This window comes from Haemaphysalis longicornis, unplaced genomic scaffold (assembly GCF_048455015.1).
Source record: "Haemaphysalis longicornis isolate Haplotype H1 unplaced genomic scaffold, Haemaphysalis longicornis Haplotype H1 scaffold_8, whole genome shotgun sequence".
NCBI lineage: Eukaryota > Metazoa > Arthropoda > Arachnida > Ixodida > Ixodidae > Haemaphysalis > Haemaphysalis longicornis.
Window position 1 is genome coordinate 115,242,465 of NW_027526445.1, and position 19,062 is coordinate 115,261,526.

General features: G+C 44.6%; 1 protein-coding gene across 5 annotated transcripts in view; it reads right to left on the reverse strand.

Moving 5' to 3' along the window:
- Window positions 1–19,062, reverse strand: part of Sym (symplekin scaffold protein) — a 97,836-nt gene that overhangs the window by 24,834 nt on the left and 53,940 nt on the right. For all 5 annotated transcript variants that reach the window (XM_077681010.1, XM_077681008.1, XM_077681007.1 and 2 more), the window contains exons 24-30: window positions 18,599–18,668; window positions 16,739–16,847; window positions 13,925–14,025; window positions 10,977–11,064; window positions 10,611–10,715; window positions 6,181–6,368; window positions 1,601–1,777 (exon numbers count right to left, since the gene is read on the reverse strand). In XM_077681010.1, coding sequence (XP_077537136.1) covers window positions 1,601–1,777; window positions 6,181–6,368; window positions 10,611–10,715; window positions 10,977–11,064; window positions 13,925–14,025; window positions 16,739–16,847; window positions 18,599–18,668 — 838 coding nt within the window. The remainder of the gene's footprint in view (window positions 1–1,600; window positions 1,778–6,180; window positions 6,369–10,610; window positions 10,716–10,976; window positions 11,065–13,924; window positions 14,026–16,738; window positions 16,848–18,598; window positions 18,669–19,062) is intronic.

Here is a 19,062-nt window from a genome sequence, read left to right on the forward strand (position 1 = left end):
CCTTTGGACACAGAAGCTCACGTTCAGAAAATCATAGGTTTGGGACAGTTTTGTTTCAATGAAAGCCCCATGTTCTTCATAGAATGGGGTCGGAGCTCAGCAGTTTTTGATGAACTCTACAAATGGTGCTACACCTCTGACTGCTTAGGCCCGAGTTGAGGTTTCTGCTAAGCCATGTAAGCATGAAAATGGTTGCTGGTTTCGCACAACCTTGCAAAGTACCGTTATTTGCTTTAATATGCCTTAGGAACAGAGGAAGAAAGCCTCACTTTAGATTACAACTGCAGGTAAGTTGCTTTTTTAATCCACAAGCACAACATCAGGCAACCAGAGGGGCAATAGCTGTGATGTCACTGTGTAAAGCCACGGAAATGCCACTGTGCTATCCTGTCTTCGTATTAACTATTTTATTGATAATAGTCTTAACATTGCCTTAACATTGGCACTTTCTTTTTGTCGTGCTCACGGAGTTTCTGTTGACTACAGCTTAACACTTTCCTGCCCACGGGAAAAGCAGTGAATCTGGGTAGTCCAGCAAACAACTTTTTTCCTGGTCAGAAAAATATGCAACATAGAAGTGAATGGTATCAAATTGTCGAATAGGAAATCTCCTTTGCAGTGGTAATTGTTTCAAACTAAAATTTCTATTTGAAAAAAAAAAAAAAAAAAGAAAGAAAAGTAGTTGTACAGAAAAGTTCAGCAACAAACAAAAAAAATAAGCAAAAACGTTGGTATTGCTCCACACACACAAAAAAAGAAATCTAAGAAAATATCAACTAAGAAAATCTATGAAGAAATCTAAGAAAATATGCACATACACTATACGTGCAAAGCTCCGGCAAAGATCAAACACCTAACTGTAAAATTTCTTGAATTACAAAAAACAAATGTTAGCACAACTAAGTTTCCTGCCACTTAGCAAAGCAGTTCCTCGAAGCATAGGTCGGCCACACGTTTTCTGCTCCACACTTTTTTGTTCGTAGCACAATTTACAGTTTCGATACTTTTGCATTTTCTGGGGCTTGCATTGGACAGGGGCATCAGGTCCTGGGCTGGTTTGGTGCACTGTCGTTTTTGGTGCCGAAATCCGATGACGAAAAGTTGTCCTTAGAGTCAGTGCTGCTAATATTGATCAAAAAGTCGCGCGTAGGATCGTCCGAATTGCTAAAAATGCGGCGTTTTCGCGGTGCTGCAGCGCGCGATGTCGGCACCATCTCCCTACCATCCAACTGCCTGTCACATGACACCGGCAGTGCTGTACAAAAATCGCAGAGTGCGAAAAAACAAATCAAAGAGAATGCAAGTGTCTCTACTACTCAGTAGATGGCGCCAGATCTCAAGAGCACACTCGGAAAGCACGAACTTCAAATGGGAAAACGTCAAAATTTGAACTTGAAAGCATCAATATAGTCTACTATTGATTTCAGTAGACATGGGCAGGAAGGTGTTAAAGTGGCCAATGTTACAAGAGGGGGGGGGGGGGGGGAACTCCCAAGGAAACCTAACGAGTTTTGAGGGTGAAAGCGTTAATGTCCAACTGAAGGACGCCACGGCCCAAGAAGGTTTGGGAGCCGTTCTGCCGTTACAGACGCCCGAGTACCTGGTGGTCGGTGAAGGCGGCCACGTGCTGCACCAGGGGCTGCTGCAGCTCGGGGCACAGTTGGAACACGTTGTGTAGCTGCTCGGCGGGCAGCTGCAGCAGCACCTGCAGGGACTGGGGCCGCGTGCGCTGGCAGCACTTGACGAACCCTTCCCACACCTTCTTCTGCTTCCACACCTGCAAGAGGAGGGAGATGGGGGGGGGGAGGGAGGGTGAAAGAACAGCAACACATCCGCGCGCTACTCAAGCCGCTCTTTTGTTACTACAGTTCAACCTGGATACAACAAAGTTGACAAAAGTTTGCAATTTTTCGATACATGCAAGTTTTAGTTACGTGTAGGTTTCGAGTTAGGGCTTGCGTAAACGAAGCAGAAACGAAGCCAGAATGCTAGACATCAGTGAAGGGGAACTCAACCTTTAAGGATTTATTTCCCAGCGGAAGACTGCGTCATTTGCGCCTGCTGCTTCCGCACAAGCTTAGGCACTACACGGCACTCGAAAGAAGCGAGGGAACTTGCCCCTGCATGTTTACAAAGGTAACATAAGTATCGGTTTTGCCTTTTGACACTTTTCAGTGCCTTAACGCATTTCAAGAACCAAACGTGTGGTCAGAGGGTGCTTTTTCGCGAACTTGATGCTCTTTTCCGCCCGCAGAATTGGTGCTGGGATACTGTATCAGGCAGCAATGACACTTAAAATTGCGAGCTTGTCCCGAAAAAAACAAAAAGCTTTTTGTGTTCTTGCAGCAGACCTCATCACCGACGAACTGACACCACAGATAGCGGTGAAGACGTGTGTCTACACGCCGAAAGGCAGGCCTAGCATCTCAAAACTGAAATCTCGAACCGAAACCGCACTCACACATGGAAACGCACAATAGTTCGCGGTGCGGGCTAAAAAAAAAAAGTGAAGTATAGCCTGTATTCAATAGCGAGGCACGCGTGCAGGCAACCATGTGAATGCGCCGTCACTGGTTACGTCCGACTCCGCAGGATGGCGCTACGTGTTCGAGCTAAGTGCATGATATGGGTTGGACATTCCAAGCTCTAGCCCGCAGAACAAAAAGTAATGCCTCGACTCCAATGTAAGTGCTCTTAAGGGGGGACGTGGCTTTCAAAATCAACTTTTTTATTTCTTTGTGGATTTTGATGAAAATTGGCACAGCAACTGGAAATGCTTCTGTGATAACACCATAAAAATTTGAAGTTAATATTTTGACAACTTTTTTATGTATGAAATTTTCTTTCTGTTCCGCTTGTACCGAGCTTGAGCGGCTTATAAAACACGATAGAAAACTTGTTCGAAGTGCTTTGCATTCCCAAATGAATGGACGAGGTCGTGACAGTTTTAGAATTTTTTTTTTACAACACAATGTTTTTTAGTTTTCATTTTTTTAGAGGTTAATGTGCAACAGGCATGTCAACTGTGAACGATTATTTGAATAAAAAAATCACAAAAAACAAATCTGGAAAACTAAAAGTGTCACGACCTGAACAGTTCATCAAGGAATGTAATGCAAGAAACGGAATCAAAATAGACCCAGCGGTCACGAAGAAATCCCTGGGACAAGCGACACAGGTGGCAAAAAAAACTGTTTTGAGAAAACGGCTTCCGAAGTTGCAACATAGGTTTCACATATCAAAAGTCGTCACGGTTGTAGCCTTTCATGTCTTTTTGAACATGGGGCTTCTGGAAGGCCTTGCCTTGAAATTGGAGTGCCTTTTCAGCCTTTCTCTTTCCAGAAAACATCATTTTCAGCTCCTCCGTGAAGAGTACATACCCCCCTTTGCAAACCAAACGGAGGGGAGATGGGTTTCAATGGGCTTTCAATGCAAAGTAGGTTAGTTGGTTGGCTGTATCGCACTGGACAACCTCCTTTTGCAGTGTTGTCACCATGGCAACAAGTTAAGCATTTTTTTAACTTAAATTTTAACATTTTTGGCTTTTTTTTCATGTTTTTCTTGCCTGGCACAGCAACTTAGTACTCATAGTGCAGGTGTTCATTGCCAAAAGTTTGCATACCACAAGGTTGAAAATGAGCTACTTTGAAGCTTGGTAGAGTATTCTGCATAACTCCCAACTTCAATGCAAGAGCATATTTTTTTTACTACTTTTGACATTCAAGGCATCCAATATTTCTCGCAGCACAGCTAGTATGCCCTGAGCAATGGTATCAATAATTTCCCTAAAAAAATCACTGTTAAATGCTGCCACAGTAACGTACATTTTTAACGCAGAGAGCATATTTTTATTCCTATATTACTAACTCAAAACCTGTTTGCATGATATTACTAACTCAAAACCTGTTTGCATGAAAATTACAAGTGCACGGGAAACGTTGCGCAAGAAAGGCGATATGGCTCGCGCGCATCGCAGCGCACGCTTACCGCGACATATCGAGCTTTGATTATACCTGATATGGCTGGTCAGGTCGCTTTTAAGATTAAAACTAACGTCGCAGGCATTAATTACAACTACTGGCGTTCAATCGTAACCGGTTGCCCAGTCATGTGATGCTCCAATGCGCGTCGGCTATGCCGTGCGCGCCGCAGCGTTTGACGCGTCGACCGTTTCTTTCTCAAGGCTAGCGAGCCCACAGTCAAAACACAGCAATAACTAAGCGTGTAAACATCGCAAATCCGACTAAAAGTTCACTTCACGAACCGCTATCGCAAGCGCGCACACCGCGTCACCCTCCGGGGTCTGGCGACGGTAGAGTCACGCGCACCACGAAACGTTCGATGACCTCCGCCTTTCGAGCCCCACAACTTCCCGTAATCTGACTCGTTATCTCTGGCATTCCCATCGCGATAACGTCCGTGTTGAATACCACAGATTGAACAGAAACTCGGCCGAGCGAAGCGGCGAAAATGAACTCAATCCGCTCGCTACGCAGCTCAGGCGGCCGCCATCTTGCGTTGCGCCCGCGACATCCAATCAGGAGGGTCGCTGTTCTGTGCCCCGACCGGAGGACCAATAGCGCTTCAGCATCTATTTCTAGCTTCGTTTGTGCGTCGTTTCTTTTCTGCCGTTTGTGCGTTTGTGAATGAACGAAGATAAAAGAGACGAGCGGAACGGGAAAGACGATCGCTCGGCCGATCTAACCATATCAAAATGGCCGCGCCCGGTGGCACCGTTGCGGAGATAGAGCGCTCCGAAAATTGCCGTTTTTTCGCCCTTTTGCGCTGATAGTTTGTCACCGCGCCTGACAAAAGTATTTTTTTATGCCACTTTGCGACGCTTTTCAGCGTAAAAACTTTGCAGACGCACAGAATAGGAAACATAGAAGCCGAATATGTGGGTTTCAAAAAAACGATGTTTTGGTCATTTTTCCGAAGTTGAAAGCCGCGTCCCCCCTTAATAACAACTCTGTTGACACCACCGTTGAGGATCGCATTAAAACGAAGCAGACGACGCACGCCAGTGTTATTTTTTCTTTGCCGTGCGGCCGCATTGGCACAAGCCGCGCCATCGTGGCGCTTCGGCCATGTCCGTGGACATTTCAGCGTTGCCAAGTGAAGAAACTGACAGCTAAGCTTTTCAATGAATATCACCTATTGCTACTCTTGCCACCTGGTGTCACGCTAGACAACCAAAACCTAAAGTGTGTTCTGCATTAGCCAAGGGGTGGCACTAACCGCTCCGTTCATTATCATCGTCATCATGACGAATTTTGTTTTCGGAGATTTCAGACATTTTTGTAGCTGCTGGTTCCTTAAACTAGTGCTAGTGTTCAGTTAACCAGTTCATTTCTCCAACCAATTTTTCAATTAAAAGAACAATGACTGATCAGCTCAGCGTGTTCCTTCCATCATGGTTAACTGCAGCAACACCTTCGTAGCATGAAGGTGGCAAACACACAGGCTTCAATGGGGGTGGCAATGGAAAAACCTCGTTAAATCCCCGAATTGTTACGTAGAAGTTTGTTACATCCAGGCTTAACTGTCAACACGTGAGCGCTTCTACGTGGACTCGTTGCATCTGTTCGTAACATGCAGCACTTGAAGAAGCCCTCCCACACCCACAGCAATGAGGGGCATATGCCTCTGTCTCCCCCTCTTCTCTTGTTTGCCCTTTCGGTTCTGGTGTCCCATCTTCGGGACATTACCCGAAATTCTTGTAGCATTTTGAGAACAAAACCGAAACAGCTAGTTTTAGGGGAGATAGATCATCAAGGATGCCTCTTTCGATAGATATCACCATTGTTTGTCTCTTTCTAAACCTTGCAGGCTGACGTCAGTGCAACCCCAAGGACTGAAGTTCTAGTTCAATGACATGGCTGCAAAGCAAAAAATGCGTGCCCTACCAGCTTTATTTCTTGTATGTGGGAATTCAATGCTTTCCAAAATTTTATGAAAACAAGCGAAACAATTTAAAATTGTTTCGCTTTAAAATTTAAAACGCAAACAGAATTTAAAATTTTGTTTGCGTGTGATGGCCTAATGAAGTGTCATGCCTGTAAACCACTAACTACTTGCACCACAAGCTCTATTTTTCGTTTGTAAGCTTATAGGGTCCAAATATTAGGGAAAACACGCGGAAAAAGCTTCTCTGTACCAGGACGTTGAGCACGGGAGTACCTGCTTGATGATGAGGCGCTGCAGGATGTTCATGACAAAGCCCAGGAGGCGTGGGTAGAGGCTGAGGGACTGGATGACTGTGCGCATCAGCAGGGTGGGCAGCGGGCTCTGCTCCATCAGCTGCTGCATCACCACCGCCAGTACCTCCTGGGTGTACACGTGGCGCTCCGCAAAGCACAGGGACGTCGCTACAGTGAGAAGGGAGATGGGGGAGAGGATTAGGGCTGGGACTGGTGGCTGCGTTGCAATTCGCAGACAGCTTGGTAGACCGCTTAGGAAGCAGTCTAATTGGACGCCTAGAGGAACAAGAATTGGAACGGCGCAGTGGTCACCGACGCAGAGGAATCCTCGTGGAAGACATGTGGACAAACGCAAGTTGCTGGTTTCGTAAAAAATGATAGCTTTTTTGATTAACCCTGTAATGCCCAATGTATCATTTATGATACGGAATCTTTTAGTTTTTTTTACTCGCTCCCAAGAAAAGCCCGCTCTATCATTTCTGATGCCTCCTAACCAGTTTTGAAAAAACTAAAATTCCATAACTGGCTGCATTGAGTCCTACATACAGTTTGAAAGATGATTTCCTCCATCATAAGCTCTCCCGGTGGGTCTACACTGATTTTTATGGGCATATGATACATTATATACTACCTATTTTTATACGTAGATATATATATACCAACAGTTAGCACAGGACCGGGATAATTGGAGATTAATGGGAGAGGCCTTTATAATAAAAGGCTGGCGGTGATGATGATATATACCAACATATTAACAGGTAAATGATAGATTATATACCTACATTATATCAGTAGGTAGATATATACCCACTTTTTATGGGTACATATGGTAATTTGATGACCTCGGGAGAAAAACTTTTCTTCTTCATGTTTGTTTTATTTTAACGTTTCTCATTGTTACTTTATCCAAAATTATAATTAATAAAGATTTAAAATTTTTATCTGTTGTTGTCATTATTTGGGCATTGCAGGGAAGTAAACAACAGAATCTTCACCAGTAGTATATTATACAAAATAATAAAATAAAAGAACAAGTCAAGTTGCTGCAACACTGATGTGCGAAAAAGTGGCGCTGGCATCGCTTTCCAGTTTAAATTAAACAGGAAGGTAGGCTACATCATTGTTGACTTGAATACTGTCTCTGCAAAGCAGTCTTCGTTGCCGGCTTCGTTCGAATGGGAACGGGACTTAACATGGTGCACTCTACACGAAGATGGCAGCAAAGCCATCTAGGGGGTAAATTGGAACGCACCAAGTGTCATCAAAAGCCACAGGGTGTGCCTTATCTGTGACTGCAAGGATAGCGTCCATTAACAGACCTCAATGGGTTTCCTGTTCCTGTCGCTATCTGCGTGCATTAACATCACCATTTTCACACAATCATCACGTGTCACCTGCTTTGCTGTGTCATGGAAGGTTAAGTTAAGCAGGCAACCATTAGTACTGCTGCCTACTCGAGACAGGTGTAATGTCTCCTTGAAGTACCCACCAACATCTCTTCACGGCACTGCCATTGTTGTACAGACCCGTTATTGTGCCTACTGTCAGACAGAGCACATCAGCAATGGTTGTAGAGTACAACCCCTTCATAACAATACCGGCTATAACAATATATTGGATATAACAATGACCAGTTGTGGCACCGTTAACTTTGCTATATCTTATATAGCAAAATAAACCGCTTATAACAATGGTCATTTTCCTCATTACTGGTTACAACAATGGAGCCTAATGGTGTGAGCCTATGTAAAGTATAGTACAGTTAAACCTCGATATAACGAAGTCGTACTTGCGGGCGAAAATTTCGTTAAATCGAGAATTTCGTAAAATCGAGGTTTCGATTTTACAGTTAATTTAACCAGTTATTGAGGTTTCAAAACCTTGCCCATCGCTCAGAAACAACTGCTATGTAGTTACCTCTCCACTTAAAGCGAAATTTGTACTAAAACTGGCCGCGGAAATTGTGTGAATTAAGAGCCTCAACACTTAGGCAATGGAATTCGGAGCCGACCGTAGTTCGTGTCGTCGTAAAACCGGCGCTTTTTCTGCAACGCCTCATTAAATATGATAGCAGACTAGGTTTTCACTCTTTCATTTCGGTCACTACTAAACGCCGCTGTTAGTCCATTGAACCCGCGTCCGTGCCCCGTGAACTTCACCCCGGCGAGGTGCTGGTTCAAAGTTACGCCTCTTTTCGTCCGTTCAGTAGTAGGCTTAGCCGCGGCGTTGAGGGGTGCGGCGGGCCAACAGCGGAAGGGTGCTATAAAGCCGATAAAGCTTTCTAAAGACTTTTTTCATGCACAAAGGCTCTGCAGTATGGGCGCGTGATGCAACCACGACACTCGAGATAAAGCCATGATTGAGAATTGAGCGGAGTACACACGGACCGCTTCACTTTGTGGAGCAGCGCTTACGTGCTCCCGCTAAAGTGGAAAGCTTACATTAAATATCTTCTGGCCAAATTTGATTAAGCAATTACTTGTATGCCCGCTGAGCCCTAAAGAAACCGATTTCTCCGCATCGCAGCTGTCTAATGAACACGTTTTGACCACGTTCGGAGAGCAATTTATTGCCACCAGCACTCGATGTTCAAGCCGTAGTGAAGAAGTCCGTAAGCAGTGCTTGGCGTTTCTTGACCAGGGTGGGCTTTACGTGACGCTCGTATGCTGACAGCGCTAACAAGGCTTGCTCTTAAACATTCGCGTGCGCCTGCGTGCCTCCGCAGAACGTCGATGGCATCCATCACTTCGGTGGCCGTCGGTCTACCGTCCTACCGTCGGTTTCACTGACACTTCTACAGGCTCTTGTTCGGAACACTTTTCTTTCCCTTGGAGTGCTCATGCTGCTTATAAGACTCATCTAATGATGGACGAACAAAATATTAATGTGGTTATCTGCGAGCACAACCTAGAGCAGCAGCACCGTGAGCAAAGACGCGTAGAAAAAAAAAAAAAAAAAACACTTGAAGTAGGCTTCGGCAGCTTAAGCATAGAGGGCGCTGGCGTAGGCAACGATGGAGACGTCAAAATGGTGGCGGCACTATTAAACCGTCCATGACCGCTAGCGGTTTTTGAGCAGCAGCTTTTATCGCTTTTAATTGTTGTCAACCGCATAATTCACCGCTTTTCTTCCATTTTAGCCTTTTATCAGTAAATGTGAGTACTTAATGTTTTCAATGCAGGCTCTGAGAGGCAAAATAAAACGTGCCTCGACCGGAATTTCTTTCTTCCTTTCTCGCCGTGACTTCGTTAAATCGAAAGCGCCGCACAAAATTACTTTGTAAAATCGAGATAAAAATACATGGATTTAGCAAAATTTTGGTAGAAAACTGGAAAAAATTCGTTATATCGCGAATTTCGTTAAATCGATGTTCGTTATATCGAGGTTCAACTGTATTTGTAGACCTGTGAGAGATCATGGGTGCATTCTTTCCAACACTTAGAAAAAGTTGGTGGTTTTTATGTACCCATGCTATCCCTGCAGGAACAGACTTCCTCTTATCTCCTGCTGTCAGCTGGCCCAGGCAGTGAGAGAGGCAGGGGGTAGGTCTTCAACACTGTCCAGATTAAAATAAAGCTACAGTGGGCTAAACGCTACTGTTGATTACCAATGTTAATAAAGGCAGACCACAACGCCACTTTAGTAACACGCAATCTGCCAATCATTAAGAAAGAAAGAAATGGTCAAGGATTTGATGTGGAGACTTTTTCCTATATGAAAGACTGTGGTCTTTCCTAGGGGCTCTGTGGAGTTGGTTGGCACATGCATGGCTAAGTCCAGGTGGTCGGCCGTGCAGTCACATTTCCGTTTTGTAAATACTGGGTGAAAACCCTTAAATTACAAAAGTAACCTTTTCTGCCCAACCCTGTTATAACAATTACTTGTTATAACAATTACTTTTTTTTTTGGCACTTCAGTATCGTTATAAGTGGGTCAGACTGTTATTATAAACACTCACTCACTCTAATCATACACAGAGATAGCCCAGACGTGGAGGAATCCATCAGGGCGTTCACTCAAACAGTAGAAGTCCACTAAGTGAGGGCTCCAGTCGTAAAGAACTAAAATCACGTTCCTGGTAAGCGAGCACAACTCTAGTGTCAACAATGCACAATTCCATTAACCAGCTCAGTGATCCATGTTAGTAACGTACACATTGTGTAACCAACCCGCCGTCTTTCAGAAACCACTCCACCCCCACGTACATACACACTGTTACCCGCATAGAAGAAAAGGCAGTTTTGGTAACAAGCGTCACTTTTTATCAATAATTTGAAAAGCCACATGACCTCTAAGGTTAAACCGTACTACACCAACAGCAGAGCAGTTTAAATACAGTAATGTACATTCATTATCAGCCTACACAATCACAAGCCTAGCCCAAAGTGTATCAGCAACAAGCCCACCAACCTTTGATGACCGTCTTGACATCGCACTTGGACGGGTCGATGTTGTGCAAAGCCACCAGCAGTTCAGCAGGAGACACCGGACTGGTGAAATTTGCCGTCGACTCCACTGGAGACACGACAAAAACAACAACACGAAAATTAAGGCTGTCTTCCAACCGAGTTACACACATCAGCACCCATTACACACACACACACTCCAGCGATCAAATCCTTACGGCATTTTGCTTGGCGTGCTATAAAGAGGGAGGAAATAGATGTGGAAGAAGAGAGTGTGTGAGTTCGCTGAGCCCTTGGTGAGCCTCAAAACTGGTCGCAAGTGAAAGAAAAAAAGGCACAGGGAAGACAAATCGAGGCCCTTTTTTCTCACCGTGGCTTCCGAGGAGACGATTGAACACTTCTTTCACCACTATTGGATTCAGCTTGATCAACTTTGGTAGCGCTGCAATCACTTCTTTCTGTGAAAGTGGAAGTGGTGGGAGGTGGAATGGGTATTCATTAGTCACTGCTCTCTTTACCCACTCCTTCCACACATGCAAAAAAAAAAAAATAGCAACACACATTCCACCAGAGTGCCCTCACTAAAACAGCATCGTAAGCTTAGCAAATTGCATTGAAATAATGATAACTACTCTAACAGTCATGATGAGCTGCGGTGAACTCGGGTGGGACGCCTCAATGTACTACCTGGACAAAAACAAAACCCCTCTAGTTGTTGATCGACATCAATTTTAAAGTATTTTGAGTTCGATACAAAAGCAATGGAGTTCCCAGTACCAGGCGGGGGGGTTGAGTTGCAACAACAGAGCTGAACTTAACCCTTTGAGGGTCTCATGGCCGTACATGTACGGCATCGGCAAACACTTTCAAAATGGTCAATGACGTACATGTACGGCATTGCTTGTATCTTTAAAAAGCACACCTTTTTCGCCAACTTCTCTTGCTTGGCATGCGCTGCCACACTGCGGAAATACCAATTTTTTTCTTGCGCCAATGGCTCTTTTTATTTTTTTATGATTTACTTCAGCGGCACGCCGGCAATCACTTGCGCATCCGCTAACGAGGGGGCGCGCTGGGTATCGCCCACCGGGCGCTTCTCGCTTCTTGCGCCTGCCACAGACCAAGGTCGCCTGTGAAACTGATGAGGCTCTTCTCTCCTTTTTTTGTATTTTATGGGTGGTTTGCCGCCTATCGCTCCCGCATCTGGCCGCGCGCGCCCGTGTGGGCGCAGCGGCTGGTTTTGGTATTGTCCTCCGGGCGCTTCCCACTTTTGACGCCCGTGAAACTGATGTCTATCTGATTTCGCTTCACTCAAAAGGTGCCGGCTTGTTACTCTCTCGTTTTTATTTTAGAATTTTCTTGTGTTACTCCTGAATAAACCACATATATGTAGCAACATAAACGATTTTTTTGTCACTTTATGGTCACCCTAAAAATATTACTATAATTTTTTCTCGAAATAGATTCATCCGAAGAATTTAAATCGGCAATAAAAAAAAATGACCCTGGGGTGTCGCATTTGGCGAAAAAATTCGACCCTCAAAGGGTTACAAAACAGGCATAAAAAGGAACAGCCTTCCTAGCATTCTTAATTGAGCAATGCTAACAAACGTTGCGCAAAGGGTGCACAAAACGTCCCGTAAAATTTCCCGGTGCCGATAAATTTTCATTTTTTCTATACTTGCATTTGTGGTGAATTTCTTGCTAATTCCCCCGACAACCAAGTTCAAAGTCAAATCCCGTAACTGAAGCAGGACCTCCTGAAATTGCCCCTGGAATTTATTAACCGGATATTGCAATGGTGACTGTTTGAAACATTGTGTTGGACTGCGAACACAATGTGGGGAAAAGAAGACACTTAGGAGTTTTTTTTTTTTTTTTTTTTTCCGAAATGAGCCAGATCCAGAAACCGAAACTAACTCAGATAAAAGTGCACTGACAAGAAAAACTTGGCAACTATCGCCTAAAAAAAGGAGTGGCAAGAAAATAGGTGAAATAATGCCCTGCAAACATGTTCGCAGATCGCAGTTCGTATTGAAAATGAGCCAGATTTTGTCGCTTTAAGGACCAAAATGAGCCAAATCCATTTGCGCAATTGGAGTTTGCCCTTAGCTTGACTGTTCAGACTGTTTCGTGGGTGTTTTCAGAAGGTTTTCTTTTATTTTTTTGCTTTTTCGAGCTAGCTTATACTGAATTGAGACAGCAATTAGGAGATCGGCGCAAGATTTATGCCTGGATATCAACGACGAAGTGAACGGAAGAAGAAGTGAGCGAAATGAAACTGGAGATGTGAAACAAGGAATTCACCTCGTCTCCTTCCGTCCCTACAGAGTAACTCCGGCTATATTTATTTTTTTTTACTACCACATTTACCATTTCGGTACATAACTAAATAGCCGCCGGTTACAAACCCTGGCAAATCCCCCCTCTGAGAATACGAACCACTTCATTAAGGTGAAAAAGAATATATGTGCAGCCTTCTTGTGAAGCGCTTCGGAAATTCATGACAAGGCAATGAAGAGCTTGCTTACTTTGTGAGTGCCTTCCGGCGTGCCTAAGAAAATTATCCCGCGGAAGAATTCGAAATGAGCTGCTAATGGTGCCAAGGGAACTCGCCTCATCTCCATGTATATTCTACTGTTCGTGAAGCCCTTGTGCATATGTTTAACGCCTTTTCCGCCAAAACTCCATCGCACCATTCTTGAAGGTCAATTTAAATAAAGTTTTCATACGAATACCGCATCGACTTGAGAGTTTCAATTCAATATGAGCCAAATCCAAAGTTATCACCCCAATATTGCTGAAATTCACGGCATAATTTTTTAATGACTTGTGGCCCCAAAAACTTTCCCTAGCTGACATGTAAAATATAACATACATATTGACTGTCTTGCATTTAGGTTCGGTAACAAACTTGCGAGTTTCTCAAATTCGCATTTGGTAGATCTGGCTCGTTTTGAAAAAAAAAAAAAACACACCTCACTTGTTTCTCCAATCATTACTCCATGACTAACCACGAATAGTCCAAAGGACCCTCCTAATAAAAAAAAATACATTAAGGAAAATGAATATAATGGACTGAGTCTGGGACAGTCTGCAGTCAGCAGAAAATAAACAATTGCCTACGTGTCCACGCCTACGTGGCTTCAAAACAGTTGCACGCTGGCGGTTCAACAAAGCGTTGTCTACTTTTTAATATGATGAATCGATAACTGTGAGAAAAATAAGAGCTTACTGAACCGACTGTTCTACGATACAAAATGGCAGGGAGCAAAGAAGTTTCTTCACGCTACCAGGATAAAAAATTTCAAACATTACCTTTGAGAGACCGTTGAGTACTGGTATCAGGAACCGCACATCAGACACCCGTTTGTGGTACAGGTCTCGGACCCTTGCAACTAGTTCAGCTGAGGGTGGGGCTGTGGGAAAGGAAAAAAAAAAAAAAACTAAGAGCATGAAAAATGTTCACGTGAAGAAGCAAGGTGGATGAAGTAGGAACAAAAACAAAATTTCATTTTGCCCGAAAAAGTGAATTCCACCGTCCTGCAGCAATTTTCTCTTCTTTTTTATTTACGGATAACAGAGAAACAATGGCCTATATGCATACTTGCATAAGGCGGGGGACGATTTGGTCCTTTTTCTCCATAAGCAAGCTTATTTGTCAAAACCTGCACCTCAACTCCCTTGCTTTCGCGCATTTCATTGGGATGACTGGAAAAACAAAGGTAGTTCGGAAATTTCTTCATAAAATCATTTTCAAAACTTTCTACCGAAAAAAAAAAAAAATATATGGCAAAATGATATACCGTATTTACTCGCATAATCCTCGCACTTTTTTTTCGGAAAAGTCAATGCAAAGTTAGGAGTGCGAGAATTATGCGGGAAAAAAAAAAATTTGGTGCACAGTGTTGCCAATTTGCCTTATGCCAATCCCGCTAAATGTAGCGGTCGTTTTTTGTATATGCAAGCTCAGTGTTGCCAACAGCAGCTATTTCTTTTTATTTTATTATTTACAACGTAAACAGTCTCCCGTCGATCAGCGATCATGAAATTGCCGCTTTTGCTTTCTGGCGCGCGCCCTATCTCGTCGTCGTATGTGCGTGCCCTACTCCAGTAACGCACGTTGAAGTCGGTGACGCCGAAGTGCCTGCCTGCGGCACGGTTGCCGTGTTCGATCGCGTACTCTTTCGCTTTCAATTTGAAAGCGGCAGTGTAGCTGGCGTTCTTCCCCATGGCGAAGCGGCACCAAGCACAAAACAAAGAGATCAAAAAGTTCTCAAAATGGCAGCGAGCTATCCACCACTGACGCGAGTGACTCACTGACTGCTGCCGCTCAACGACGGGACCACGACGGCGACACGACGACACGACAGCGGGCTGCGCGAACACCGTCTAGTTGCGCGCACGCGAAACATGCGCGAAACCAGCTCAAGGACAGTGTGAGTAGCGTGTTAGCATAGAGTTAATACTCTGTTAGGGAGTAGCCATGCAGGTTGTTAGGGCGCCTGGATGGCCTTGGATACACAGCACTCTCCGCCGAACGGAGAGGCGGCGGGGGAGGGCGCGCGTTGGAGAGCGCGTGCACCATGCGGGTTTCGCGAGCAGGCAACTTTCGCCTCTGCAAAGTTTGGGGTGCGAGGATTATGCGAGGAACCAAAAAATCCAAGTTTTGGTGGCTCACATTAGGGGTGCGAGGATTACGCGAGTGCGAGGATTACGCGAGTAAATACGGTAACCAACATTGTACACTTGCTCCAATATTGAACAATACTGAACACATACAGTAAAACCTCGTTACAAGAGACAGTTGGTTATAAGAGACATTTGAATGAAAGCGGTTTGGTTGGTTTTCCTATGCTCGCTGTCAGCAACATCGCATACAAGAGACCTTGGTTACAGGAGACATGTTTCCCGGGTCGCTTGAGTGTCTCTTGTAACGATGTTTTACTGTAACGAGATTGCAGAAGAAACAACTAAATTAGCTTTAAAGCTCAATTCAGATGCTTCAGGGGAGAAATGAAAATTAGACATGGCAAATATGTGAGTGAAGTCCATTCCAAAGTGATTTTGCCAAATCATGAAAGTGAGCCCCCCCCCTTTTTCCAGCACTAAGCATGCCACTCTAATACCGGCACTCAAAGCTACCTGTAAAGTACCGTATAATGCGGAATATAGGTCGAGGCGGAATATAGGTCGACTCCCTTACCTTGTAGCCGAAAAATAAAAAAAAAAATAATTAGGTACCAACCATTGTTTTATGGAGACTATAACTTGTTTCGTCTCAGATTACTCATTTAAAACTGTCTGAAGTATCGTCGGACGACTGCTTCTGGCTCGCTGTCACCCACACAGCAGGTCGTCCTCGGTGCAGTCCAGGGAATTGCTTATGCAGCACTTCTTAAACACTCGCAAGACGATGTCATCGTGAAGCGAGCGCAAAGCATGGGACACTCGTGTGCAGACCGGAGCGACAGCCAGTGTGTGCAGGCGGTCAGCAAACATCTGGGGGTATCCATTCGTAGAGGCATCGCACGACGCTAGCGGACAAAATGTGCCCCTTTGTACAGCACCACAGGTGCACAAAGCAGCGCCCATGAAATGAGGCCTTCCGAGCGTTGCATAGTATATTATCTCTATGCCGAGAGCTGCCCCTTCAGCTAACGCCGCTAGCAACACTTCTTTTAGTGATACCGAACTGGCGTAAGGCGGACACGTCATTGGCCTTGGAAAACCCCCAACTTTTCTTTTAAATGCTGCTGTAAACTGACACCAAGTGCCTAAACTCATTTTGAGCAACAAGAAAATTGCATGCACACATTCGCCGGCAGCAAGAGAAGCAACAAAACGAAGATGGCGTCGCGTCCGATTGATGGTGGTGGCGATGGTGCCTTTGGGGTTTGGATGGGCTCGATGGGCTGCCCAGTCACCAGATGACAACTGCCAGTGACTGCAATATAGGTCGAGGGGTGACTTTTCGGCAAATTTTTCTGTAAAAAATCTCGACCTATATTCCGCATTATACGGTATTATGACACCCCGTTATCGCAGCCCATGTCTTTCGTCAGCTGGATCAGCGAGACGACATAGGAGGCGGTTACAAAAGCAGAAACTCTCTGCCCCCCAGAAACGCACTCTTGTCGGTGAGTATGTGGATGATGCGGGTGACCAGTGTCTCGGCTCCCTTGGGGCAGTTCTCGACCAGCAGCAGCAGCTCGGGGGACGACATGCCCATGCCCTTCACCTGCACGCGCACAGAAATAGTTTTTGTTTTAAAGAAAAACGACGCACATTGACAGAGAATGTAATTTAATGAGGTGCGAAGACGATCACAGGAAGCCCTGACGGGTGGTTAAAATTAAAAACAAAATGAGACGTTGATAGGTGGTGGGTCACTTAACCTTCCTGTGACCTCTTTCCTGCCCTGAGCTTACAGCTGAGCTTATATAGCTCAGCTGTGAGCTATATATACATACAGATATAGATATGCGCACGCATATATACATATATATACTGTAAAGTTCCGAGCTAGCGCCCACCCCCGAAACATCATTTACCCCCTTTTATCAATTTACTAAAAGACCCCAAAGATCGCCCACCCCTGAAGAGAATGGATGAAAGTGCCGACGAGGGAACAAAATAAACGCAAATCATTCATTCATGTGTTGATGCGGTCACTCATTTGTCCTTTCAGCACTTGAGCCGAAAGTTCGCCCATTTGGTATTTTTTCTTGATACCTCTGGAGTTTTGGTTGGCGGTGCGGTCACTTTTTTTTAGTTTTTTTGCACCTAACCTGAAACAACTCCCATCCCGTATTTTTCACTTCATATCGCTGTACTCTGGGTGGGCGTTCTTTCGGAACTTTACGGTATATACATAAATAGTACATATAATGTACTACTACATATACGTAACACATGCACAGTGTGGCCGCTAGGCCCACTTGTAACTTCAGTTGAAACGAGTACAAAAATACGGACCCCAAGAAATCACCAAAAATTTACGTGCAACGGCTTAGACCCGGGAGCGACCAAATTTTGTCCTTCAATAAAAACAATCATAAAATCTGGCTTTGCTCAAAAAAAAAAAAAAAAAGATACAGCTTCCCCGATAGGTGCAATGTCGCACGGAGTTTGTCTCATAAAACTACAACGCCAACTATTCTTGATAATATGAGGTGGGTAGAGTAAACCCAAACCTCATTTCAAGCGGAATGCTTTCATATTCAAGCCTCCACATACTATCACTACTACTTGACACTGACAAATATTTTTGCCCCGCCAGACCACTTACGGCCCACAATGATCATCCAGCTAGAATACCGTATTTTTGTGCGTATATCCCGCCCCTGCTTATAATCCGAACCCCACTTTCAGCCCACTGGAAAACGAAAAAAAAAAAAAAAAAATCCTCGCATATTGCCGGCACATTTGATACAGGAAAGGCTGCACCAAAGCTACTGCTCAAGCAACACATCACATACTATGTAGACAGAAAAAAACGTATGATTAGCAAGTCAAATACACTGACTGCAATAAAATTCAGTTGTTAAGAGTGCGCTTGTCCTTGTTTTTTCTTCCTTGTCCTTGTGTATGTTTAGTGCAATCGCTGCCATGGAAGGCTTAGTCAGTGTTACTGCATAGGAGCTTCACGGATCAATACGTATTGCCGTGAGCTGCACTAAAGGAAAACCCCCGTGCATTATCCACGCCCCTGCTTTGCCAATGAAATTTTCGCATTTTTGGTGAGGTGTTATACGCGCGAAAATACAGCACTCCCTGCATTAACAGTCGCTTGGCCACAACTCAAGCAAAATCCCACAACCGTTACAGCTAACGGGCCACACGAATGTAGACGCATTCGTTCTGCTGTCAAAGCTGAACAATGATAAACGAGTGAGACCAAGGAATCTTCAGCCTAATGATAGAGGAGCATAGGAGTGGTCACCTATGCTCCTATGCTCCTATGGTCACCTAAGTCGCCACCCGTCTTACCGGTCCTTCGAGACCTCTCAGGATGGTCCTCTTGATCTCAGCGATGGCCCCAACATACACGACAGCGAGGCTGTGGAAGGGAGGGATTGAGAACGACAACATTGTAGCACCAACCAACGAGTTAACAATGCACCGACAGAACATAGCTGTATCAGCAGTTCGGCAAGACCTGCATCCTTCAAACACTCTGTTGCTGTGATTAACAAATAATCGGCAGCATTATGCGAGCTGAAGTTTCATGGCTGTAACTTTGTACAGCATTTGCGAACATGACAGTACAAATTAAGTCATTACACCTAGTCCGCGTTTGGCTGCTGTGTCGTAGCAGCAACTGGCCAGTCAAAAAAAATGAATTTAGCGATGTTCTCCAAAGATTTCGTGAGGAGAAAAGAACCAGGAAATTAACAGGGAATACCCAAAATCAGCATATTTCCTTCTGCAGTAGGTACCAGGCCATTCCAATG